Source organism: Symphalangus syndactylus, chromosome 14 (genome assembly GCF_028878055.3).
Source record: "Symphalangus syndactylus isolate Jambi chromosome 14, NHGRI_mSymSyn1-v2.1_pri, whole genome shotgun sequence".
In the NCBI taxonomy this organism is placed as follows: Eukaryota; Metazoa; Chordata; class Mammalia; order Primates; family Hylobatidae; genus Symphalangus; species Symphalangus syndactylus.
The window spans coordinates 114,301,024-114,326,738 of record NC_072436.2 but is presented as its reverse complement, the minus strand read 5'-3'; the positions used below and the strand labels follow the sequence as shown (position 1 = coordinate 114,326,738).

At 56.0% G+C, this 25,715-nt stretch overlaps 2 protein-coding genes across 10 annotated transcripts in view; one reads left to right on the top strand and one right to left on the bottom strand.

Annotated features, from left to right (window-relative positions):
• Positions 1-1,931: 1,931 nt before the first annotated feature.
• UBALD1 (UBA like domain containing 1) lies at positions 1,932-8,082 on the bottom strand. Of its 3 annotated transcripts, none has more exons than XM_055242916.2 (3): positions 7,540-8,082; positions 3,543-3,605; positions 1,932-3,032 (listed from the first exon to the last, which is right to left on the bottom strand). In XM_055242916.2, coding segments are annotated over exons 1-3 (369 nt in total). In that variant the 5' UTR covers positions 7,845-8,082; the 3' UTR covers positions 1,932-3,031. The 3 variants fall into 3 exon arrangements, with proteins under 3 accessions (XP_055098891.1, XP_055098889.1, XP_055098890.1); XM_055242914.2 differs by having other exon boundaries at positions 7,725-8,068; XM_055242915.2 differs by having other exon boundaries at positions 1,932-2,957; positions 7,725-8,062.
• A 1,464-nt stretch (positions 8,083-9,546) lies between these two features.
• MGRN1 (mahogunin ring finger 1) overlaps positions 9,547-25,715 on the top strand; it is a 71,914-nt gene continuing 55,745 nt past the window's right edge. For 2 of the 7 annotated variants that reach the window (XM_063618292.1, XM_063618293.1), the window contains exons 1-2: positions 9,586-10,311; positions 12,517-12,654. In XM_063618292.1, the coding sequence (XP_063474362.1) occupies positions 10,299-10,311; positions 12,517-12,654 (151 nt within the window). In that variant the 5' untranslated portion in view covers positions 9,586-10,298. Of the gene's footprint in view, positions 10,312-12,516; positions 12,655-17,436; positions 17,777-25,715 lie in introns of those variants that run through there. The other 5 variants (XM_063618291.1, XM_055242865.2, XM_055242864.2 and 2 more) reach the window with 5 other exon arrangements.

The window sequence follows — 25,715 nt, the reverse complement described above, 5'->3', positions numbered from 1 at the left end:
ATGAGGGTGATGGGACAGTCTCCCCGGTATTAGTGACGATGGAGGGACGAAGTGTAAGGACACTTCCTAAACTTTGATGTCTATCTGGAACCAGGGGCTCCTGTAAGATCAGATTCTGATTCAGGGAGTCTGGGCTGCAGCCTCACTCTAACAAGCTCTTGGGTGATGCTGGGGTCAAACCGTGCCTTGAATAGTGAGGGTGTGGTTCACTACAGGCTGCACCAGGGCTCATGGTGTTTAATAAACGGAACTCCCCACCAGGCTCTCAGCACTTTGGGAGGCCAAGGCAGGTGGATCACCTGAGGTCATGAGTTAAAGACCAACCTGGCCAACATGGTGAAACCCCGTGTCTACTAAAAATACAAAAACTAGCCAGGCGTGGTGGAGGGTGCCTGTAGTCCCACCTACCTGGGAGGTGGAGCCAGGAGAATCACTTGAACCTGGGGGGCAGAGGTTGCAGTGAGCTGAGATGGCACCACTGAACTCCAGCCTGGGTGACTGAGCAAGACTCCGTCTCAAAAAACAAAAAAACACAGCACTCCCGAGGCTCACACTGTGCAGAGTCCTGGACAGCGCTGCCTCATGCGTGGCAGACACGTGCAGCTACCTCAGCATGTGAGAGGTGGAAGAGTCCAGGGCACTCACCCCACATTGCAGATTACCCCAAAACACTTCTCTCTGCAAAGCGTTTTTCCCACCACTGGAAGGTGGTTATGGCAGTTTGCTGAGAATTTTTTTCCATATCAAAGAATGGAGGAGCTGCAAAGTAAAGACTCGGGAGGCCAGATATGTCCTCCCCTCTCCTCCTGCCACGTTCTCTCCCTCCCCTGCTACCCAGGCACCCCAGGCGGATGCAGGGGGCTGGCTGGCCAGGGCCACCCATCCTGTGGGCTCTGAGAGGCCATTACAAAGGCAGATTCCCGGGAGGACCTATTCCTGGGAAGCAAGTGTGGCTTGAGCGGAGGTCACAGCAGCCAGTCGCCGGTGCCAAGCAGCCAGTGAGCAGCTGTCCCAGGTGGGCTCTGTCAACACAGCCTCTGCAGGTTCCAACCGGGAGGAGATAAAGCCAGGCACTGGTGTGGCAAGAGCACCGAGGCATGCTTCCTGAGAGGCACAGTCACATCCCTGGGAGCCATGAAGGGTCAATGGGAGTGTTGACGCCAGGGGAGCACGGGACTTTCAGACAGAGAAGATGCTCTTCCACCCAGGCGGCAGGGCCTCCGCCAGGGGCTGGTGCTATCTTAGACGGAGTGGCTGTTGCCCGTGAGGAGCTGTGAGCTGAGTCCCGTGGGGGTGTTGCAGAGGCCCCAGTCTCCCTTCTGCCCCAAGTCCAAGCCCACTCTTGGGGGGCTGTGAGGCTGAGGGTGCATTCTCTCAAAGCTGCTCCAGCTCATGCCAGGCAGCCTCGGGTTGCCAGTCACCTAAGTGACCCAACATCTGTGTCCCCTTTGCTGGCAGCACTCCGCCCCATCCTTGTCCCCTGCCTCGTCCTCTGCCCCTCGCAAGCTTCCCTGGCTCTGTCTGCCCTCTGCCCAGAGGCCCTGCCCTACCCAGTGTGTGCTAGAGGCCGGGCTCAGAGGGTCCAGCCTGTAACCAGCCACTGGAGCCGTGACCGAGAAAAGTCCTGAGATGAAACCCAGGACAATGGAAGGCAGGTGTGAGCCCTGCGAGCTCCTAACTGGGTGCCAGGATCTGTCCAGCCAAGCAGAGGCAGGGGTGGGCCGACAGGATGGGGACCCAGGCCAGGAACTAACTTCACAGGAAAAGCCCTGGGTGGGCAAGAAGATTCCAGAGCACGCTGTGGCTGACAAGGGCAACAGGCAGCAGTGTGGAGCCGGGGAGGCTGGGGGTGGCCCTGTCTTCTGGGCGGCGGCCCCCAGAGCTAGCTGGCAGCAAGCCTCGTATACAAGGTAAGACCACAGAGCCTGGCAGTGGTTTGGAATTCGTTCTTCTCTTTTGTTAAAAGGGGGAAAGGAAGTGGATGCGGGTACCCCCAGGTGCAGGGGAGGCATGCAGGCAGCCCCAGCAGGCAGGCGCTGGGAGGCGGTGGGAAGAGTCCTGGAGTTTCCCACAATCCTTTTCTCTGCAAGGAACAGCGACGCTGGCTGATGAGGGGGTGGGGAGGAGGCAGGGCCCTGGGGAGGGGGCGGCGGGCAGGGGGCTGGGGGCTCACTCTAACATGCAAAGTCCAGCTGCCCCAGGAACTAGGTTGCTTCTGAAGAGCGACACATGTAGAAATACACAGACACGGCCACGCGCACACATGCGGAGAGGCTCTGCATTCCCTAGGGTGGGGGTCGAGGCCTGCCGGCCCCCAAGGAGCTCCAAGCCAGGGATCAGCGATGTCTCCGCCAGGGTGGTCCTCCATGGCGCCCCTGGGCTGGGCGGGGCAGGTACGTCTTCAAAGGAAGGCTGCGTGGTCTCTGAAGTTCTGTCCGCCAGGCACCCAGGCCGCTCTGAACCACTCCATGTGCCGGGGCCGCTGGGGCCATGACCTTGCGTGTGGGCAGCTGCGTGTTCTGGCACCAGACATGTCCCTGCCTGGCTAGAGTCCGCGCTCTCCCCTCCGGGACTCCGGGGAACAAGGGGTGCAGACAGAAAAAGGGTGAAGGGGGCCCGCAGAGACGTCCTCTCCCCCGCCCCACGGGGTCCTGGCCTCCGGGAGGGGGGAGGGGCCTCCCTTATCTCTCTGCCTCCATGGCAGGGTGGGCCCTGGGTTCTGAGGTGGCCTGTTGGGGGGCCAGGGGTGGCCAGTCTGAAGCCGGAGAAGGGGGTGCTGGAGTCCACAGGGGCGGCTGTGGCTGGTGGTGCTGCGGGCCCCCCGGGGGCGAGGCCGCCGTGGGCCAGCTGGAGGCCGCAGAGCTGCTGGTGGCGGCATGGGGGAAGTGTGGCGGGGGTGACGTGGCTGTCGCGGCCATCGGGCTGCCGCTGCCACCGCTGTGGAAGCTCTCGGAGGCCTTGAGACGGGAGAACATGGTGAGAGCGTCGGGGAAGTTGGGGGGTGTAGCAGGGGTATTGGCGGGGGTGCACATCTGTGAGGGGAAGAGAGGAGAGATGGGGTGAGCACCCCTTCCTAGAGGGGCCCCCACTGCCTCCCAAGGGGAGACGCGTGGCTGGCCCATTCTCGGAAGGCTCTGTGTCCCTTCCCCAGCTCCCCAAGCCTGTCTGCTGCCCAGGGGTTCCCAGAGGAGAAGCCTTGAGATGAACCAACCCAGCCTCACTCTTGGCAGCCCATGGTGCCTGGGGCCACGAGGCTTTTCCAGCCCACCCCCTTCCATCGGCCACAGCATCCCTGGGGGCTGTAGGGTAAGGAGCTTCATTGCCCCAGAGGCCAGCGCCCCCCAGGTCTCAGGGGGAGCTGGCACAGGCAAAATTAAGTGCAGGACCCACGGAGCTGGGACTCCTGCTGACCCATCTCCAAAGAGGTTGAGCCCCGCCTGCACCAGCGCCCTCATACACCTCGGCCAGGGGCTGCTTATACACCGAACTAGCTCGGCCTCCTTCCGCCCAATCCAGAACTAGGGACTCCAGGGGACACTTACCATCTGGTGGTGGTGGTGGCTGTAGGGGATGTTGGTCTCCTGGAAAAAGGCGCTGAGGGCTGTCTGCAGGAAGAAAGGCCCCTGCTCACCCTCCAGACCCCCGCCAGCCCTGCCGCTGCCCTTGTTCCCAGGTTCCTCTGAGGCTGGGGATGACCCTGGCTGGACCACTGAGTGGGAGGGGTGAGTCACGGTGCTGAGGCTCAGTGGCTTGCCTGTCACCCCCAACCCTCACTGCTGTCCAAGGAGGAGCCACGGAACCTTGGGCAGTTGGGTGGGCAGAGAAGACCCTCCTTCCCCTGCTGCTCGCCACCTGCCTCAGTGCCTAAGGCCTGCAGAGCCCTCCCCCTGCACCAGCTGGCACCGGCACCATGACTGGGTGAGGGCGGGCAGTACACTCACCCCATCCTGGGGGAAAGGCAGCACAGCCCCAGGTAGCCCAACCAGACCTCCCCACCCTGCCCTGTTTCAGGAGATTCTAGCCTGGCTGTTACCACCTCGACGGGTAGCAAGTCTCTACTCTTCTCTAAGCCTCGGTCTCCTCATCTGCGAAGCAAGAGCATCTTGAAAGAGTCTGAGCCTGGTGGTGGGGATCCCCTGCTGCCCCACCCAGCTCTGCTTCTGGCTGATCAAGGAGGCCACTGTTTGGGCCTTGGTTTCTCCATCTGTACCACAAAGAGGTTGGACTAGGTGGCTCCCGGGTCCCCTCCCTTGCAACAGTGACCTCCTAAGATCACCAGATTCCAGCAAGCAGGGCCTGGCACCAAGGAGACAAGCCTGGGCTTTAGGCTCACTCGCTTACCCACCCGAGCCTCCCTCGGAACAATGCCCAGGAAGTGGAGCAGAAAGACGGCCCTAGGACCAAAGCCACCACAGGTTTATGACAGCTCCCAGCACAGCTCCCCAGCCACCCACCCTTGGCTGGCACCACGGGATGCTCCACCGTCTCCCTCCACACCCGGGCCACATGCCACACTGGGCACGGTGCGGGCACCCAGCAGGGCTCCATCCCAGCGGGGCCATGGACTGTCATCATTAACCCTACAGGCACGGACTACTGTCTTACAGGCAGGGAAATGAAGGTAGGAAGTTGACTTGCTCAGGGTCAGCTGGTCGGCAGAAGACAGAAATGGGGGCGCTCAGAAAGGCCAGGACAGGTGGGGGAGACAGAGCGAGCCCGGAGCTCTTTCCTGTGTGTGTCAGTTCAGCAGGCTCCGGAGGTCCTTGGTGACTGGGGACTGAGGAGCCCCAGAGGGAGGCGCTGGTATTTGCTATGTCCTGGCTGAGGCCCTGCAGGGGTGGGGAGGCCCATCCCAGGAAACAGAGGCTGCCTTTGCGCAAGGGCTGGTGAGGGAGCCCCACAAGCATGTGAGGGGTCCTTGGGGCCCTGCCAAGTCCCAGGCCCAGACTTGGAGCTTCAAGCCGCTGAGGTGCCCCTACCGCCACCCCTCATGCCCATTCCCCTAATGCCAGCTTGACTTCCTGGCCCTCCCAGGCCCAGCACACCCAGAAATCCAGCCTGGATCCTGGGGCGTGCCCTCGGTCAGGGGTATGGGTGGGAGGCTATTTAAATTTTTTTTTTTTTTTTTTTGAGACAGAGTCTCGCTCTGTCACCAGGCTGGAGTGAAGTGGCGTGATCTGGGCTCACTGCAACCTCTGCCTCCTAGTTTAAGCGATTCTCCTGCCTCAGCCTCCTGAGTAGCTGGGACTACAGGGACGTGCCACCACACCTGGCTAATTTTTGTATTTTTAGTAGAGACGGGGTTTCACCGTGTTGGCCAGGATGGTCTTGATCTCTTGACCTCATGATCTGCCCGCCTTGGCCTCCCAAAGTGCTGGGATTACAGGCCATGAGCCACCGTGCCCGGGAAAAAATATTTTTTAAATAAATGAATTATGTGGGGAATTTCCTGCAGGAGACACCCTATCTGGGTGTCCCTAAACGGGTGTGGGAGCTCAGGCATGGGGGCCGGTCTTTTAAGTACCTTCCCAGACCCCAAGACCCTCTGTCAGCAGCAGCTGTGCCACAAAGCCCAGGCTCACTGTATAAATCCCAACCCCAGGAATCCCAGGCCACACCAGAACCCCCTCTGCAGGCCGCTGTGAGCATTCTCCATTGAGAAACATCTGCCCCACTAGATATCGGCCCCTCCCCCTGCAGCCTCCTGCCCCCATTAGCACCTGAATTGCAGCAAATGTGACCCAGAAACACCGCCTGGTGGATGCGGCCAGCGGGTGGAGCGTTGAGGGGGATGGGGTGGCCATGTGAACCCCTCACTCAGCCCCATTCCAAGGCCTGAAGTCCCGTCACCTTCCTCCAGCCTCCCTGACGGCCCCCACTTTACAGATGGCACAACTGAGACTCGAGAGTGGAGGGCACAGGGCTTCTCCCACGGGGCCCCTGGGAGCCACCAGAGGCCCCAGATGCTCCTGCCCCTCTGGGAACAGCCTTTCTCCAGACGTTGCACTCCTCAAAGCTGTATTTTCAATTAACTGTGCCGCTGAGGGATGTGGCCTGGGTGCCAGCTGGGTGCCAGGTTCTGAGGGCTGGGCTCAGTCCTGCAGGCAGGGCCCGCTTCCCACCGGACACCTACCTGCCCAGCCCCAGGCAGGGAGGGAAGCCTGCGTGCAGATGTGGGACTGCCATGAATGTGGTTTTGCAAGTTTTGCCACATCCAGCCCTTGACACAAACAGGGCTGAGGAGGGCTGTAGAGACCAGGAGCGGAGCAGGGAGCTTCCTCCAGGTGGGGCTGCCTCGGGGCACAGGGGGCAGTGAGCTGGCCAACAGAGGCTGACTCATGCCCCCCAACCCCACCATACAGATGTGGAAACTAAGGCCGGAGGAACAGAGCAGCCTCCCACGTCCTGGGGTGAACACCGCACAGGATCAGTGGTCCCCGCGACCGCTGGTAGGAGGGAAGTAGGCAAGAAGAGAGGGACGGACTCATCTGGATGGGATGGCCACTGCCTTCCCAGACTGTCCCAAGCTTGGGACATTCTGATCCCCCTCCAGTCCCCAGGAAGCAGAGCCCCAGAGTCCTCTGGCTTCTAGTCCCTCCTGCAGGCCCTGGGATGGCTCCTCACGGAGAAACCAGGTTCCCAGTCGCCAGCTGGGCACAGATGGTACCGGGATGGCTGAGGTCATGACCCTATCCCTGTGAGGGGCATAGCTCAATGGGCTCTGGCCTCATCCCCAGATACCAACCACCATGGGGTTAATCCTGGGGTCGGTGAATTAGGGAAGGCCAGGTAGCCTCTGGGCAGCACACGCCAGAAGCACTACTGTCCTGTGGGTTAGGAGAGGCCCGGGGGAGTGGGTGCCAGACTGGGGCAGCATCACCTCCTACCCAGCTGGCCCGAAAGCTGGTGAACCGTGTGCACCCTCCCCAGTGCACCGGCAAAGGGACAGATGCCCCTGCCAGCCCCAGGAGAGCACCTAGACGCGCACACGGAGTCCCCAAGCACACCTCTGGAGGGGATACACGCTCATCCCTGTGCTGTAGTGTGGGGCTCCGACACGCCACCCATACACTCCAGGCCGTGTAAACACATCACACCGTGCCGGGCACGAGCGGCATCTGCACACCCGCCACATATATACGCGTTGATCACACACCAAACGCACCAGGGCGCTGCGCGTTCACACGCGCGCCAACGTGCCCGCAGGTCCGCCACCTCCCCGGTGCCCCGTCGACGCCATGGCGCGGTGCGTGCGTAAACACAAATGCACATGCACGTGTGCGCACGCCGCCGGCCGCCCACCAGGCATGCGGACCCTCGGACCACTCGCCCGGACCGGCTCCGCCCTCCGGCCCAGCTCTGCCGAGGCCTGGGGCGTCCTCCTTCCGGCCGCCCGCCCGACTGTCTGTCCGCACCGCGGCGCCGCCCTGCCCTCGGCCGTTACCCGGACAAAAGGGGTGGGGGGGTCCCCGTCTCGATCCCGGGGGACTCGGGGCCCCACGGGGGCGACGTATCCCCGACCGGTGGCCCGGTTCCCACCTCCGCCCACCGCGAGCCCTCGGGATCCGGACGCCGGGCACCGCCGTCGGGAAAGCGGGTCGGGTCTGCGGCCCGGAGAGGGCGCACAGCCGGCACGCGTCCACGCCGTCCGCCCCCGCCCCGCGGCCACGCGGGACACACTCCGCCCGTGGCCCCGGCCCTCGCCCGGCTCCGGCGCCGCGCACCTCGAACTGCCAGTGGGCCGCCTGCAGCAGTTGCTTCGCCTGGTCGGCCGCGCAGCCCGCCGTCAGCACGAACTGGTTGATCATGACCTGGTGCTTGAGCTCGTCCATGTTCACGGACATGGCGCCGCCGCGCTGCCCGCTCCGGCCTCCCTCCGCCGCCAGCGCCTCCGCCTCACGCGTCCACCATTAGCGAGCCGGCTCCGGCTAATACAAATATTTACTGTGCGGCTCTGACTCACCGCGCCTCGCCTCGCTCCGCCGGCGCCGCGGCATGCTGGGATATGTAGTCTCCACGCTGCGCCGGGCGCCCCGGGGGAGCGGGGCCGGCACCTCAGGGGACGCGAAGCCCGGGAAGGGGCGTGCCTGAGCCCAGAGCGCCCGCTGTGCGGATGTCCGGGCCGTGACCTGAGCCGTGCATATTCACGTCGCCCTCGTTGGCACCCGTGTCCTTGCTCTGGCACGGATGGGGGTCCGCTGGCGGGGCCACGTCTGTGCATGGGAGCAAATGCCTGACCACAGGATCTTGGCCAAGGCCTGGGGACCGTGTCTGAACAGTGAGCGCCTACTGTGTGTGGATGCCCGGGTCGTGACCAGGGTTGGGGGAGTCCACGTCGCCCTCGTTGCTCTGGGTGGCACCCGGCCCCTGCTCTGGCACGGATGTTGGTCCGCAGGCGGGGGCCTCAGATCTGTGCATAGGCGTCTTTGCCAAGGCCCAGGAACGGTGTCTGAAAACTGAGTGCCTACTGTGTGCAGGCGCCTGAGCCGGGACCAGAGCCAGTGACGTCCACATCGCCCTCGTTGCTCTCGGTGGCACCCACGCCCCTGCTCTGGCAGGAATTAGGAGCCCAGAGGCCGGGGCCACAGATCTGTGCATGGGCGCAAACGCCAGGCCACAGACGTCTTTGCCATGCCCCGGGGACTGTGACTGAACGCTAAGCGCCTACTGTGCGCAGCTGTCCAGACCGTGACCAGAGCCAGGCACGTCCATGTCGCCCTCATTGCTCTCGGTGGCATCCGTGCCCCTGCTCTGGCACGAATTGGGGTCCCAAGGTGGGGCATACAGATCTGTGCATGGGCGCAAACGCCGGGTCACAGGCGTCTTTGCTAAGACCTAGGGACCCTGAACCCCTCTGTGATTGACATCTCTCTGTGTTAAATAGTAGGCACACCCTTAAGAGAGGGGTCTCTAGGAATTTGGGCCCAAATTGTTTGGTCTAGGCTGAAAGGCCTGGCACACTGTAGGCGCCGACAAATACTCGTTCAGTGAATGAATGAATGAGCCACTTAAAAGCTCCGCTGCACGTCACCGCCTGTAGCTAGCCTCCTAGCTCTCCTCACTCAATCTCTCATCGCCCACTCGTGGCGTGGGTCCTTCCTAGCCTGGCTCTGGGCCTGCCCCACTGTAGCCCGATGACCCTCCGGACGGCGCCTGGGACAGGCTGTCGGGGCCATCAGCCTCTGGTGCTTCGGGGTCCCCCTCCCAGCAGTTCTCCCGCTTTCCCACGCAAAATCTCGTGCTCTTTGCCGGAAATCTCGGCCCTCAGCAGGCGGGCGCCAGGGCCCGGCAGAGCCAGTTCCGGAGCGGCCCCAAACTCCCATTCCCAGAATGCCTCGGTTTATTTGCATCGTTTGGTCCCGGTGACGTCAGCTGAGTGAGGTCGTGCCTCGACCAATGGACAGCCTCGGGGTGTTAGGACCTGGCCATATAAGGTAAACAAAGCTGGGCGCCCAATGAAGAGGCGGCGGGGGCGGGCGCTGGGCCGGGGAGGCCGGGGGCGGAGCCGGGGCGGGGCGACCGGGAGGTGTTTACAGACCAGCACATGGCGCTTCCGGTTGACGTTGCTGACAGCTAGTGAGGCTTTAGCCGGCTCCGAGCGCCCGGGGGCGGTGAGGCGCTATCACGGCAGCTCTCGGTGACCTTGGTCCGGCTCCTTGCGCCCCCTGGCCCCAGCCTCCTTCGTTGAGACACTATTTGTTGAGTCCTCTGTTCCTGGCCCTGACCTAGCCTGGGGCGACAGAAGAGCAATAGCCGGGTGGGGGCTGTGAGGACGGCTGGGGTCGGGATCGAATTTCGGAAACGCGGAGGACGAGTGTAGCCTTGCATGATGGAAAATGCCCTCCCGAACTGGCGCGGTGGCCTGTAATCCCACCTACCCGGGGGCCGAGGAGGGAGGACTGTCTAGGCCCAGGACTTTGCAAAAACGCCTCTACAGAAATTTAAATTTTAAGAAAATTAGCTGGGTTCGGGTCGGGCGCAGTGGCTCACGCCTGTAATCCCAACACTTTGGGAGGCCGAGGCTGGCGGATCACCTGAGGTCAGGAATTCGAGACCAGCCTGACCAACACGGCGAAACCCCTTCTCTACTAAAAATACAAACACTAGCCTGGCGTGGTGGCAGTCGCCTGTAATCCCAGCTACTCCAGAAGCTGAGGCAGGAGAATCGCTTGAACCCGGGAGGCGGAGGTTGCAGTGAGCCGCGATCGCGCCACTGCACTCCAGCCTGGGCCACAGAGCAAGACTCGGTCTCAAAAAACAAAACAAAACGAAACAAAACAGAGAATTAGCTGGGTTCCATGGCTCACACCTGTAAGTAATCTCAACACTTTCGGAGGCCGAGATGGGCAGATCACTTGAGTCCAGGAGTTTGCGACCAGCCTGGGCAACATAGTGAGACCCTCGTCTCTACAAAAAATAAAAAAAATTGGCCGGGCGTGGTGGCTTACACCTCTAATCCTAGCGCTTTGGGAGGCTGAGGCGGGCGGATCCCTTGGGGTTAGGAGTTCCAGACCAGCCTGGTCAACATGGTCAAACCGTCTCTACTAAAAATACAAAAATTAGCAGGACATAGTGGCGCACGCCTGTAGTCCCAGCTACTGGGGAGGCTGAGGCAGGAGAATTGCTTGAACTCAGGAGGCGGAGGTTGCAGTGAGCTGAGATCGTGCCATTGCATTCCAGCCTGGGCGACAGAGCAAGACTGTCTCAAAAAAAAAAAAAAAAAAAAAAAAATTCTGGAGTCCCAGCTACAGATTGAGGTAGGAGGATTGCTTGAGCCTGGGAAGTCAGAGGCTGCAGTGAGCCGTGATTGTGCCTGGGGGACAGAGCAAGACCCTGTCTCCAAAAAATAAAAAATGCCCTAGGGAGGCCGGCACTGGCCCTAGGGGTGAGCTAGGGGATACTGAAGTGTTTAAACAGATCTGAACCCCTGTACACGTTGGGATCACTGTGGCTGTGGCTGTGCTGGGATCAGATGGTGGTGGAGAGCTCTGGTCTGAACTAGGCGATGTCCTTGATGTGTCTGGTTCCAGGGGAGTCTGCCCTACCTTCGGAATTGGATGGAATGGAGGGAATTGCCTCAAGCTGCGGCTCCTACCCGGGCCCCTCAAGCCTGACCAAGGACTCTCCAATTGGGTGGTGGGAGGAGGACAGTGGGGGAACTAGTGGACTGGACCTGAAATGTCCTGGGGTGGGAGGGTAGGGTGGTGGGGAAGGCTGGGGCACTGAGATAGCGGAGAGGGCTGGGGAGGGAAGGGAGTCAGGGTGCAGTGGAGTTGGTCTCTGAGGGCTGGGGCTGGGAGCCTGGCCTATGGGCAAGGGGCGGACACTGAGTCTTCGCTTTTCCCAGGCAGGCACTTAGCCTCGGGAGAAGCCACCTGACCACGGGAAATACAGTTTAAACTTCTTTCCTGCTGCTTGGGGATCACTTAGGGGCCACATTATTTTGTAAACCCTGATGGTTCCAAGAGATGTTTGCTCTTGCTAAGAGTTGCTCCTTAACCTTTGCAAAGTTCATATGCCTGAATTAATATGGGCAAAGTGCTCCATAGGGTAGGCCCACAGTAAAAACCAGCTCTGAATATGATTCCCGCTATAATAATTACCACTGGGACAACAACACAGTGTGGTAGAAGGTGGGCAGGTTCAGGAGCCAGACAGACCTGGGTGTCAGGCTTGACTCCGATGCTTAATGACTTAATGCTTAATGTTGAGCGAGTTACCAGAGCTCTGGGCTTCACTTTCTCACTGGCGGGGCTGCATTCTGGCCTCACTGCTGTGGAAGATTAATGCCTGTAAGGTGCGCAGTGCAGGGCCTGGTGCCAGTTGCACGGTTCTAGTGCTCTCACCTCTTTGCCTCCATCTGGACCACTCTGGGAAGCCCTAGCCCTATTTTACAGATAAAACTGAGGCTGGAATCCAGCCTTACCCTCTGATGTTCAGAACCTGTGGAGAAGAGTGGGCACGCATGGTGCATGTCCGGCAAGGGAGGAGGGACACTGTCCCGGCAGGGCCCCCTGGGGGCTTGCCTTGCATAGGGAGGCAGGAAGTGCCTTCACCCCTCCTTCCACCATCGTCCAGGTACCACTCAGCTGCCTGCCCAGGCTTGCCCAGCTCAGGAGGCGCTCTCTCAGGCCAGCAGGCTGGCAAGAGTTGGGCAGGTGGGGCTGGCAGAGTCAAAGGTCACCTTACCGGTCTCCATGCAACCCCCTCACCCCCATCCCCTAAGCCAGCTTGTTTTTCCAGGGGCAACAGAGAATTAAAAAACAACCTTGTTTTCAGCCAGGATTAGCCTGGTTGGAGAGTGAACCTTGGATTCCTTAGCAGGCTGGGATGGAACCTGACAGCTGGGGCCAGCACCTAGTGGGAGGGAGAGGAGAAGGCATTTCCAGCAGTGCCCTTACGTCACCTGAGGGCCCAAGAGGTTCAAGGCTTTGCCAGACTTCACATGGCCAGTCCATGGGGGGCCCAGGGCTCTGGCCGCCTCGTCCTCACCCCATTCTTTGATTTATTCCACAGATGTGCTCATCAGACACCCACCGGGTGCCTGGCTCTGGGAGCACCAGAATACGCCAGGATCCTGCCCACTCAGGGGCTTGAGAAGTCGAGACTTGAGACTCAGGCACTCGGACCAGGAAGCCACCAGTCGTCTCCAGGGTCTGTCTTTATGTTTATTTTATTTTATTTTATTATTTTATTTTTGAGACAGGGTCTCACTCTGTCACCCAGGCTGGAGTGCAGTCGCGCAATCATGGCTCACTACAGCTTCGACCTCCCAGGCTCAAACGATCCTTCCACCTCAGCCTCCCAAGTAGCTGGGACTACAGATGTGCACCACCACGCCTGGTTAATGTTTATATTTTTTGTAGAGACAGGGTTTTGCCATGGTGCCCAGGCTGGCCTCGAACTCCTAGGCTCAAGCGGTCCACCTACCTTGGCCTCCCAAAATGCTGAGATTACAGGCGTGGGACACCGCACCTGGCCCCGTCTTTATGTTTCAGAGAGCCCAATGCTGGCTGAATGAGAGGCAAGATCTGGCCCTTGACTTGGTCCTGAGGCTCGGATTCTGTCATCTCCCTCTCACTTGATTCTAGTCCTGTGCCGTACTCAGTTCTTTCCCACTATAGAGGTTTGTATATGCCATTACCGCTACCTAAAGCCTGGAGCAGCCTACTCCCTCACACTTTGCCTGGCTGGCTATTAATTGTATTTCAAGTCCTGGCTTAGCAACCGGGCGCGGTGGCTCATGCCTATAATCCCAGCACTTTGGGAGGCCGAGGTGGGTGGATCACCTGAGGTCAGGTGTTCAAGACCAGCCTGGCCAACACGGTGAAACCCCATCTCTACTAAAAATACAAAAATTAGCTGGGTGTGCTGGCACGCGCCTGTAGTCCCAGCTACTTGGGAGGCTGAGGCAGGAGAATCGCTTGAACCCAGGGGGCGGAGGTTGCAGTGAGCTGAGATCTCGCCACTGCACTCCAGCTGGGGCAACAGAGTGAGACTGCGTCTCAGACAACAATAACAACAACAACAAAAAAACCAAATGAAGTCCTGGCTTAGCTGTCACCTCCTCAAAAAAACCCCTTCCCTGACTCCCCTGCCAGTAGTATCAATTGCATCTCAATGTTTTCTGCAGAGCACCCACCACATTTTGGAATTATATACTTGTTAACCTTTCTAGTGTCTATTTCCTCACCTGCCTGTAGCTTCCATGCCTAGCTTGTCCTACCATTTGATTCCTGTTGCCTGGTTCATCACCTGTCACATAGTAGCTGCAGGATAAATATTTGTTGAATAAATCAGTGAATTGGCCAGGCACGACGGCTGACGCCTGTAATCCCAGCACTTTGGGAGGCCAAGATGGGGGGATTGCCTGAGGTCAGGAGTTAAAGACCAGCCTGGCCAACATGGTGAAACCCTGTCGCTACTGAAAATACAAAAATTAGTTGTGGGTGCCTGTAATCCCAGCTACTTGGGAGGCTGAGGCAGGAGAACCGCTTGAACCTGGGCGGCAGAACTTGAAGCGAGCCGAGATCCCACATGATCATGCCACTGCACTCCAGCCTGGGTGATAGAGTGAAACTCTGTCTCCAAACATAAATAAATGAATCCAGGCCGGGCGCGGTGGCACATGCCTGTAATCCCAGCACTTTGGGAGGCCAAGGCGGGCGGATCACCTGAGGTCAGGAGTTCGAGACCAGCCTGACCAACATGGAGAAACCCTGTCTCTACTAAAAACACAAAATTAGCCAGGCGTGGTGGCACATGCCTATAATCCCAGCTACTAGGGAGGCCGAGGCAGGAGAATTGCTTCAACCTGGGAGGCAGAGGTTGCAGTGAGCCAATATTGCGCCATTGTGCTCCAGCCTGGATGACAGAGCTGAGAGCTCCATCTCAAAATAAATAAATAAATAAATAAAAATAAATGATAAAAATAAATGAATCCATTCAGATGTTGATAATGGAACTTGGACCAAATCAGGAAGGGCCTGTCTTCCAGCTGGGTGTGGGTAAGCACAGAAGAATACTGCTGAAAGGGCTTTGAGGACACCTTGAGTCCAAAGCTCTGTTGAGAAGAAGAGTTAATGAAACATCCACCTGGTGGAAAAGACTGCTGTGGCCCAGGCTCCATAAGCCTCCATAGGGAGGATGTGCTGTCAGTGTTCAGTGGCAACAGCTGATCCTCAGGATGCTCCCTTCCTCCCCGCAAACGGGGAGGGCAGTCGATTGAATGCAGCGTTGATACACAAATGTATTTACATGTACGTGAATTACGTGATTCAATGGAAAGAAATATAAAATGAAGAGAGATCACAGTGAGTGGGGGGTGTTCAGGCCCATCCATCTGGGGGCAAGAGCCTGGCAATCTGGCACTCGGGAGCATGCCTCTGTGGAGGCGGGGATGTGCCCAGGTAAGAGCAGTGGCCTGGCTCAATTCCAGCTGTGCCACCCACCTACTGTGCAACCTCATTAGGGTACTTCATTTTTCTGAGCCTCACTTTCCTGTTTTGTAAATTGGTATTGGAAATAGAATCTACATCAGATTTTTTTTTTTTTTTTTTTGAGACAAAGTCTTGCTCTGTCGCCCAGGCTGGAGTGCAGTGGGGTGATCTTAGCTCACTGCATCCTCCGCCTCCCAGGTTCAAGCAATTCTTCCATCTCAGCCTCCCAAGTAGCTGGGATTACAGGCACGTGCCACCACACCCAGCTAATTTTTATGTTTTTAGTAGAGACGGGGTTTTGCCATGTTGGCCGGGCTGGTCTCGAACTCCTGACCTAGGGTGATCCACCCACCTTGGCCTCCCAAAGTGCTGGAATTCCAGGCCTGAACTATTGTGCCCGGCCAGATAATTGTTTTTTAATTATTATTATTTTTGGAAACAGAGTCTCGCTCTGTCACCCACACTGGAGTGCAGTGGCCCAATCTTGGCTCACTGTAACCTCCACCTCCCAGGTTCAAGCGATTCTTCTGCCTCAGCCTCCCGAGTAGCTGGGACTACAGGCGCCCGCCACCAAGCCCGGCTAATTTTTTGTATTTTTTTTTTTAGTAGAGACAGGGTTTCACCATGTTAGCCAGGATGGTCTCGATCTCCTGACCTCGTGATCCACCTGCCTCGGCCTCCCAAAGTGCTGGGATTACAGGCGTGAGCCACCGCACCCGGCCTAATATTTTATTTTTTAAAATTTTTATCCTTTTTAGAGATAGAGTCTCATTCTATCACTCAGGCTGGACTGCAGTGGCATGATCATGGCACACCGCAGCCTCGACCTCCCAGGCTCAAGCTATGCTCCCGCCTCCACCTCCAGAGTAGCTGTGACTACAGGGGCGTGCCATCACACCTGGCTAATTTTTACATTTTTGGTAGAGATGGCAACAGACATGTTGCCCAGTCTGTTCTGGAACTCCTGGGTGCAGGCTATCTGCCTGCCTCGGCCTCCCAAAGTGTTAGGATTACAGGTGTGAGCCACTGCGCCCAGCCAACATCAAAGAATTAGATGAGAGAATATGTGCAGAGCCCTCAGCATGATGCCTGGCACATAATGCTCAGTAAGTGTGGATCTTGGTTGTGGGGCAGGGAGATTTAATCAGGCTCCTCCAAGACCAGGACCTTCCTCGTAATCACACAAGTCTCTTGGCTGCCATACTCATTTGGCTTCCCAAGTTCACCTGACAAGAGGAAGGCTGAGACCAGGTGCAGTGGCTCATCTGTAATCCCAACACTTTGGTAGGCTGAGGCAGGCGGATCACTTGAGGCCAGGAGTTCAAGACCAGCCTGGCTAACATGGTGAAACCCTGTCTCTACTAAAAATGCAAAAAATGGCTGGGTGTGATGGTGCATGCCTGCAATCCCAGCTACTGGGGAGGCTGAGGCACGAGAATCGCTTGAACACGGGAGGCAAAGGCTGTAGTGAGCTGAGATTGTGCCACTTCTCTCCAGACTGTGCGACAGAACAATTTAAAAAAAAAAGGAAGACTGGATCCTGGACTGTGGTCTCTGGAAGGGTATAAGAAGCATTTCCATATGGACTGTGGTGAATTGACCATCGGAGACTCAGTCTGCCCTGCCCTCCCTAGCTGCTTTCTTGGTACAGCAGGCTTGACTTGGGAAATCACTCTGCTCAGAATCCCAGTTCCTCAGCTGAAAAGTAGGTAAAAAGCGATCTATTTGCACAACTGTGTGTGAGTCAAAAGCCAGGGAACACCTTGCACACTGAGAGGTTTTCATTCTGAAAGCGATTCTTGCAATCTTGCCACCAGCGCCATTTCATGCGGCTCTCGCTCCACTGTGCCTCAGTTTCCCTGTGTGTAAAATGTAGGAGAGTCTACTGCCTTCCGTGGAGGCTGTGAAATTATGTCTTTAAACTAATTGTTCCAGACGTGGGGCCAAAGTATTGGGATTACAGCTGAGCCAATGCACCCGGCCTCAGCCTTGTCAGGGGGCCGGAGGTTGCTTAACCCCCTGGATCCCAGCTTCCTCATCTGTAAAACGGGCTGATGCTTATACATCTGGTTCAGAAGTCCCCAAATGGTAGTCCTCAAATTCTGGCCAAGGCCAAAGCAGGTGCTTCGCTTCTTCCGTGCACACCCTGCAAGTGGACTCCGGGTGGCAGGTGCAGCTGCGCCCTCTGCCGGTCGGGGCGGGAGACAAACTCAGGGTAGTGGGGAGAACCACAGCAACTCAGGGAGCTATTTCAGAGGGGAAAAGTGGAAGGCGCTGGGGCCCAAGGAGAGTCTGTAAGCGAACAGATGAGGAAATGACCAAAGAGTTAATATGTTAGTGCAGCGCTTGGAACGCAGAGGGAAGGACCATTTACGGTGTGGTATGTTGGCTCCTTCCGTCTGAATTTAGGTCCATTTGGTTTGGCCCGGAGTGCTTGTCAATACGTCAGAGGGCCTGGGAACGGAGCATCCTGGGAAAGATAGTTCCCAGACGGGCTTCCTGCGCTGCTTTTCGGCGGCGAGAGGACTCCATTTCCCGACGTGCCCCGGGTCCGGGAGGCGGAGGGCAGCCGTGGCGTCGGGCCCCGGGCCGAGCCGGGGGTGGGGGTTCGAGGCGCCTCCGCAGCTGTGGACTAGCGTCCGTGCGGCCTGGTCCGGGCCATGTCCGCGTGAGGATCCCGCCGCTGTCGCCGCTCCCGTTCCGGCCCTGGCCCCTGCCCCCTGCCCCCTGCCTGGCAGCGCCGCGCACCATGGGCTCCATTCTCAGCCGCCGCATCGCGGGGGTGGAGGACATCGACATCCAGGCGAACTCGGCCTATCGCTACCCTCCGAAGTCCGGTGAGCGCCCGGCCCCACGCGCGAACTGCTAGGCACTCGCTGGAACGCGGGCCCGGAGGGGGCGGGGGCGGGGACTGGGGGCGGGCGCCCTGCTCGGCCCCCTCCGGGCCTCGTTGCTACCCCGAGCCTTCGCGCGGCCCCGCGGCCCCGACCTCTAGGCTTAGCTGGGGGCCCCGGAGGAACTTGCCCGAGCCGTACCCGGCGCTGCTACTGCCCGGCTTGGTTGACCTTGGGGCAGTCCGTTCGCACCGGGTGCCTCAGCTCTGTCCTCGTAACACGGGGGAGCTCCAGGGGGAAACCTCGAAGGCGGGGCGGGGTGCTGAGCGCGGGTCCCGGCGCACCGCTCCTGCCTAGAAAGCGCTCATTATCATCAGATTGACCTCACCGCGGGGGCCGGCTTTCGCTTTCTTTAGTGGCTTGGTGTGAAGGCCGAGCCAGTGGTTTGGGCACTTTCCCTCCCAACAAGACGGAGGCTCTTGGTGTGTGGGTTGGAGGAGTGGGGCTGGGCTCAAGGAGATTATTATAATTGATCGGGAGGGGCCAGGGTCCTTGCTGAGAGGACCCACCCGATACTCAGGTCTCTGTGTTATGGCTGAGGGACCTAAGCCACCAAGGAGGAAGTGACTGCCAAGATCTCAGCTGGATGGAAGCATAGTTGGGACCAGGAGCAGGTGTGGGGCTCCCACGTAGCTTTGTTCCCTGCTCTCTTTCTGCCTCTATTGATGAGCGTGGGTTGACTGGGAGCATGTAGCTCCAAGTCTCACCCTCCGTCTCCTGGTGGGGTCATTTGTGGTGGAAAGGAGAGAAGGAAGAGGAGAGAGAACTTGGGTATCATGGGGACATCTAGATTGGGTCCTCAGATCCTGGCGTCTCATCTGATCTGATGTCTCAGTCTCCTGGGTGTCTCTGGACACCCACAGGCCAGATTTCTCTGAGTGTGGGCCAGGTCCACAAGCGGGGAGGACTGCTAGACATGCCAGGGCCTGCCTGGGACCCCCTGGGGCCTGGGAACCTGCATTTTCAACCCATTCCCCACGTGAGTTTTACGTCCACTCAGGTTTGAAAAACTGCTCTGCCCAGGTTTTGTAAGATGTGACTAGGTGAGGGCCTGGGGCCACTGGGATGAAGTGAGGGGAACCAGCACAGTTTGGGGGCACTCTGAAGGGGATGGACTCAGAGCTAGGCAGAACGCACTGTCGCCTGCCTGCTGTGGAGAGCACAGCTGTATCCTAGGCCCAGCAGCGGGGCAGCCTGGCCTTTGGGTGGTTCGGCCCTGGGGCTTCCCTGGAGGTTCCGAGGGCTGATGGCTCCACATCAGATGGAGCAGTTTGCTGTTGTCCTCTTTCATCTCTGATGTTCTTCCAGCCTGTCTCTGGCTGAGTGAACTTGGTCGAGGTTGCTTAACCCCCTGGATCCCAGTTTCCTCATCTGTAAAACGGGCTGATGCTTATACAGCCCTCAGAACCACACCTGGCTCAGAAGTCCCCAAATGGTAACTGCTACAATTGCTCATAAAGGAAGCTACGTGACTAACTAATGACTCTAATCATAGTAAGCAGTGGTATGACACAGATATCAAAAAGTTGAGTGGCACTTCCTGTCACCTGGGACCTGAGCTCACTTGATGTCCCTTCTTCACTTGGCCTGGACAAAATAACATACATGGCATTTACAGCCCACTTCGGGATCCCACTGTGGCTGAAATGTCATTGCTAATCACTCATGGCCCTCCCTCCCACTGAGCACCCATCACAGAACACTCCAGTCAGCCGCTATTAATTGGTTGGCACTGGCACCCAGGTGAAACCCATCAGCTGCCTGGGTCATGTTGCCAGTGCCAGCAGTGCTCTGGGCCCGTCAAGTCCACAGGTCCTCTCCAGCTGTGCTTTTTCCCTTTCTCTTCTCCATCCTTGCCTGGGACCCTGCAGATACTTGTTCTATTTGTTCATCTCTTCCGGTCCTTGCCTTTGTGCCCCCACTGGTTTCCTAGGCTCCCCTCCTCTCCTCTCTCCTTAAGGCGAACTCTGTAAGGTCAAGGGTGGGAGGCAGGCCAGGCCTCAGCAGCATTTTGGTGTGTTTCCCCAAGGGCAGACTGGGGACCGTGGAAACGTTTAAGATGATTTTAGGGGTTGCCACCATGGACCATTCAATCACCTGATGAGAAAGCTTTCTTTTCACATCTCTGTCAATTTTGTTGATTATGTCAAGGAGAAAGAGTCACTGGGTGGTAATATATGCATTTTTAACACCTAACACTGTCCAGTTTTCTTAATGGAACTTTCAGCACGTTCTGCAGCAGTGCTCGGCTTGAATTTAATATTAGCTTTGTTTTCACTGTATCTATTTTGCTCTTCACGGCTTTATTGAGGTGTAGTTCAGGTACCACACAACTCATCCACTGTAAACATGATTTGATGATTTTTAGTTAAATTATAGAATTGTGCAGTCGTTTGGCCAGGCGCGGTGGCTCACGCCTATAATCCCAGCACTTTGGGAGGCCAAGGCGGGCGGATCACGAGGTCAGGAGATTGAGACCATCCTGGCTAACACCGTGAAACCCCGTCTCTACTAAAAATACAAAAAAAATTTAGCCAGGTGTGATGGCGGGCGCCTGTAGTCCCAGCTACGCGGGAGGCTGAGGCAGGACGAATTGCTTGAAGCTGAGAGGTGGAGGCTGCAGTGAGCCGAGATTGCGCCACTGCACTCCAGCCTGGGTGACAGAGCGAGACTCCGTCTCAAAAAAAAAAAAAAAAAAAAAAGGCCGGGCGCGGTGGCTCACGCTTGTAATCCCAGCACTTTGGGAGGCCGAGGCGGGCGGATCACGAGGTCAGGAGATCAAGACCATCCTGGCTAACACGGTGAAACCCCGTCTCTACTAAAAATACAAAAAATTAGCTGGGTGTGGTGGCGGGCTCCTGTAGTCTGAGCTACTCAGGAGGCTGAGGCAGGAGAATGGCGTGAACCCGGGAGGCAGAGCTCGCAGTGAGCGAAGATCGCGCCACTGATCGCGCCACTGCACTCCAGCCTGGGCGACAGAGCGAGACTCCGTCTCAAAAAAAAAAAAAAAAAAAAAACGCTGGGCGCGGTGGCTCACGCCTGTAATCCCAGCACTTTGGGAGGCCGAGGCGGACCGATCACAAAGTCAGGAGCTCAAGACCATCCTGACTAACACCGTGAAACCCCATCTCTACCAAAAATACAAAAAATTAGCCGAGTGTGGTGGTGGGCACCTGTAGTCCTAGCTCCTCAGGAGGCTGAGGCAGGAGAATGGCATGAACCCGGGAGGCGGAGGTTGCAGTGAGCCTAGACTGCGCCACTGCACTCCAGTCCAGGTGTCAGAGTGAGGCTCCATCTCAAAAAAAAAGAATTGTGGCCGGGCGTGGTGGCTCACACCTATAATCCCAGCACTTTGGGAGGCCGAGGTGGGCGGATCACAAGGTCAGGAGATCGAGACCATCCTGGCTAACACGGTGAAACCCCGTCTCTACTAAAAATACAAAAAATTAGCCGGGCGTGGTGGCGGGCACCTGTGGTCCCAGCTACTCAGGCGACTGAGGCAGGAGAATGACCTGAACCTGGGAGGCGAAGCTTGCAGTGAGCCAAGATCGCACCACTGCACTCCAGCCTGGGTGCCAGAGCAAGACTCCATCTCAAAAAAAAAAAAAAAAAAAGAATTGTGCAGTCGTCACCACAATTACAGACATTTCCCTTATAAAAGTTTCCTTCCATCTGTTTGCAGAGTCCCTACCGCAACCCCCACCCTCAGCCCATCAGTGATCTGCTTTCTTTTTTCTTTGAGATGGAGTGTTGCTCTGTCGCCCAGGCTGCAATGCAGTGGAATGATCACGGCTCAGTGCAACCTCTGCCTCCTGGGTTCAAGCGATTCTCCTGTTTCAGCCTCCCAAGTAGCTGGGATTACAGGTGCGCACCACCATGCCCGGCTAATTTTTAAATTTTTAGTACAGATGAGGTTTCACCATATTGGCCAGTCTGGTCTCGAACTCCTGACCTCTGGTGATCTGCCTGCCTCGGCCTCCCAAAGTGCTGGGATTATAGACGTGAGCCACCATGCCCAGCCCTTTCTGTTTTTTTTTTTGAGACAGAGTCTCGCTCTTGCCCTGGAGTGCAGGGCACTCGATCTTGGCTCACTGCAACCTCTGCCTCCTGGTTTCAAGTGATTCTCCTGTGTCAGCCTCCCGAGTAGCTGGGATTATAGGCACTCGCCACCATGCCAGGCTAATTTTTGTATTTTTAATAGACACGGGGTTTCACCATGTTGGCAAGGCTGGTCTCGAACTCCCGACCTCAGGTGATCTGCCCACCTCGGCCTCCAAAGTGCTGGGATTACAGGGGTGAGCCACTGCTCCTGGCCTGCTTTCTGTTCGTGTATTTGTGTGTGTGTGTGTGTGAGAATTGTCTATTTGAGTCTTTTGTCCAATTTTCAAAAACTGGATTGTTTATCTTACGAAGTTGTAACAAAGAGTTCTTTATGTGTTCTGGATAGGATTCTCCTGTTAGCCATGTGATTTGCAAATATTTTCTCCCAGTCCGGTTTGTCTTTTAATTTTCTTAACTGTGTTTCTTTTGAAGAGCAAAAGTTTTGAAGTTTGACGTAGTCTCATTTATTGCTTTTTAAGTGGATACTGCTTTTGGAGTTATGTTTAAGAAATCTTGGGGCCAGGTGCAGTGGCTCACACCTGTAATCCCAGCACTTTGGGAGGCCAAGGTGGGCGGATCAGGAGGTGAAGAGATTGAGACCATCCTGGCCAACTTGGTCAAACCCCATCTCTACTAAAAATACAAAAATCAGCTGGGCGTGGTGGCACACACCTGTAGTCCCAGCTACTCAGGAGGGTGAGGCAGGAGAATTGTTTGAACCCGGGAGGCGGAGGTTGCAGTGGGCCGAGATCACGCCACTGCACTCCAGCCTGGTGAAAGAGCGAGACACCGTCTCAAAAAAAAATCATACAGGCGGCTGGGTGTGGTGGTTCATGCCTGTCATCCCCGCATTTTGGGAGGCTGAGGTGGGCGGATCACCTGAGGTCAGGAGTTCGAGACCAGCCTGGCCGACAAGGTGAAACCTTGTCTCTACTAAAAATACAAAAATTAGCTGGACGTGATGGCGTGCACCTGTAATCCTAGCTACTCAGGAGGCTGAGGCAGGAGAATTGCTTGAACCTGGGAGGTGGAGTTGGGGTGCAGTGAGCCAAGATGGCGCCACTTCACTCCAGCCTGGGCGAACTGAGACGCCATCTCAAAAAAAAAAAAAAAAGAAAAGCCCAGATGCGGTGGCTCACGCCTGTAATCCTAGCACTTTCGGAGACTGAGGTGGGTGGATTGTCTGAGCTCAGGAGTTCGAGACCAGCCTGGGCAACATGGTGAAACTCCGTGTCTCCTAAAATACAAAAAATTAGTCAGGTGTGGCGGCATGTGCCTGTAGTCCCAGCTAATTGGGAGGCCGAGGCAGGAAAATCGCTGGAGCCCGGCGGGCAGAGGTTGCAGTGAGCCGAGATTGCACCACTGCACTCCAGCCTGAGCGACAGAGTGAGACTCCGTCTCAAAAAAAAAAAAAAAAAAAAAAGAAAGAAAGGAAAAGAAATCTTTGCCTAGGTCAAGGTCACAAAGATTTTCTTCTAGCATTTTTTGTTGTTGTTGTTGGTTTTTTTTGACACAGAGTCTCCCTCTGTCACCCAGGCTGGAGTGTAGTGGCCTGATCTTAGCTCACTGCAGCCTCTGCTTGGGTTCCAGCGATTCTTCTACCTCAGCCTACTGAGTAGCTGAGATTACAGGTGTGAGCCACCACGCCCGGCTAATTTTTGGATTTTTTAGTAGAGACGGGGTTTTCACCATATTGGCCAGGCCGCTCTTGAACTGACCTTGTGATCTCCCTGCCTTGGCCTCCCAGATTGCTGGGATTACAGGCGTGAGCCACTGTGCCCGGCCTTTTCTGGAAGTTTCATAGTTTTAGCTCTTACATTTAGGTCTTTGATCCATTTAGAATTAATTTTTTTTTTTTTTTTAATTTTGAGATAGGGTCTTACTCTGTCTTTCTGGCTGGAGTATAGTGGCATGATGTCAGCTCACTCTAGCCTCGACTTCCTGGCTCAGGTGATTCTCCCACCTCAGCCTCCCAAGTAGCTGGGTTTTCCCAGCTATATGTGTGTACCACTATGCCCAGCAAAGATTTTGTATTTTTTTTTGTAGAGACAGGGTTTCACCGTGTTGTCCAGGCTGGCCTCAAACTCCTGAACTCAAGCAATCTGCCCATCTTGGCCTTCCAGAGTGCTGGGATTACGGGTGTGAGCCACTGTACCTGACCAAATTAATTTGTTTCACTTATGGCTTGAGATAAAGATCTAAACCCCCCCTTTTTTGTGGATGGAATTCAATTATTTTAGTATCATTTGTTGTAGAGACTATCATCTTCCCATCAAATTGCCTTTGCACCTTTGTCAAAAATTAGTTGACCTAAGCCAGGCATTGTGGCTGGATAACAAAGCAAGACCATGTCTCTTAAAAATCAAAACAATGACGACAAGAACCCCACCAGTTAACCATAAATGTGAGGGTTTATTTTGGGACTCTCCATTCTGTTCCCTTGATTTATATGTGTGTCCCAGAAGTTCTCAACTGGGGCAATTTTGCCCCCTCAAGGGACATTTGGCCATGTCTGGAGACATTTGTGATTGTCACAGCTGGGGGCATCTGTTGGGTAGAGGCCACAGGACAGTCCCCTACAATAAATAATAAATGGGCCCAGAATATCCATAGTGCTTAGACTGAGAAATTCTGGTCTGTTCTTAGAGCAGCAACACACTGGCTTGTTTACTGTAGTTTGATAGTAAGTTGTGAAATCAGGTAGCATAAGTTCTCCAACTTTGTTCTCTTTCAAAATTGTTTTGGTTATGCTAAGTTGTTTGCATTTCCATATACATTTTATAATTAGCCTGTCAATTATTTCTACGAAAACAGCCTGCAATTTTGATAAGTATTACATTGAATATATAGATCTACGTGGTGAGAATTGCCATCTTTACAATGCTGACTCCTGGAATCCATGAACATGGTATATCTCTACATTAATTTTGATATTTAGCTTCTCAGTTGTTTTTTTTCAGATAAATTTACCTATTTAAGGCAAGTGATACTTGCCAATCTATTAGTGATACATTGCCTTCCCAATCTAGTAGTGATAAAAAATTTCCTTCTTTATATATATATATATTTTTTTTTTGAGATGGAGTCTTGCTCTTGTCACCCAGGCTGGAGGGCAATAGTGCAATCTTGACTCACTCCAACCCCTGCCTCCCAGGTTCAAGTGATTCTCTCCTGCCTCAGCCTCCTGAGTTGCTGGGACTACAGGTGCATGCCACCACGCCCAGCTAATTTTTGTATTTTTAGTAGAGATGGGGTTTCACCATGTTGGCAGGGATGGTCTTGATCTCTTGACCTCGTGATCCACCTACCTCAGCCTCCCAAAGAGCTGGGCTTACAGGCATGAGCCACTGCGCCTGGCTATTCTTAATAACAGTTTTGTCGAGATCTAATTCACAGCATACAAGTCACACTGAAAACATCCAGTCCAGTGGTTTTTTTTGTTTGTTTGTTTTTGAGACGGAGTCTTGCTCTGTCGCCCAGGCTGGAGTGCAGTGGCGCAATCTCGGCTCACTGCAAGCTCCGCCTCCTGGGTTCACGCCATTCTCCTGCCTCAGCCTCCCGAGTAGCTGGGACTACAGGCGCCTGCCACCGCGCCCGGCTAATTTTTTTGTATTTTTAGTAGAGACAGGCTTTCACCATGTTAGCCAGGATGGTCTCAATCTCCTGACCTCGTGATAAAATTTTTTTTAAAGAGGGCTTGAGTTTTACAGTAGGGTACATTCGAAGGTGAAAGCAATCCTAACAGGCTGTGAAAATTGCAGCTGCCATTGGGGGCAACCCT

What these genes read in the sequence shown, in the direction of transcription:
- UBALD1 (XM_055242914.2), bottom strand. Translation starts at nt 7,844, where the DNA reads ATGTCCGTGAACATGGACGAGCTCAAGCACCAGGTCATGATCAACCAG. An exon ending in CGGCCCACTGGCAGTTCGAG is followed by an intron (nt 3,606 to 7,724) that starts GTGCGCGGCGCC and finishes TTCTTCCTGCAG; the next exon opens with ACAGCCCTCAGCGCCTTTTT. An exon ending in GCCACCACCACCACCAGATG is followed by an intron (nt 3,033 to 3,542) that starts GTAAGTGTCCCC and finishes TTCCCCTCACAG; the next exon opens with ATGTGCACCCCCGCCAATAC.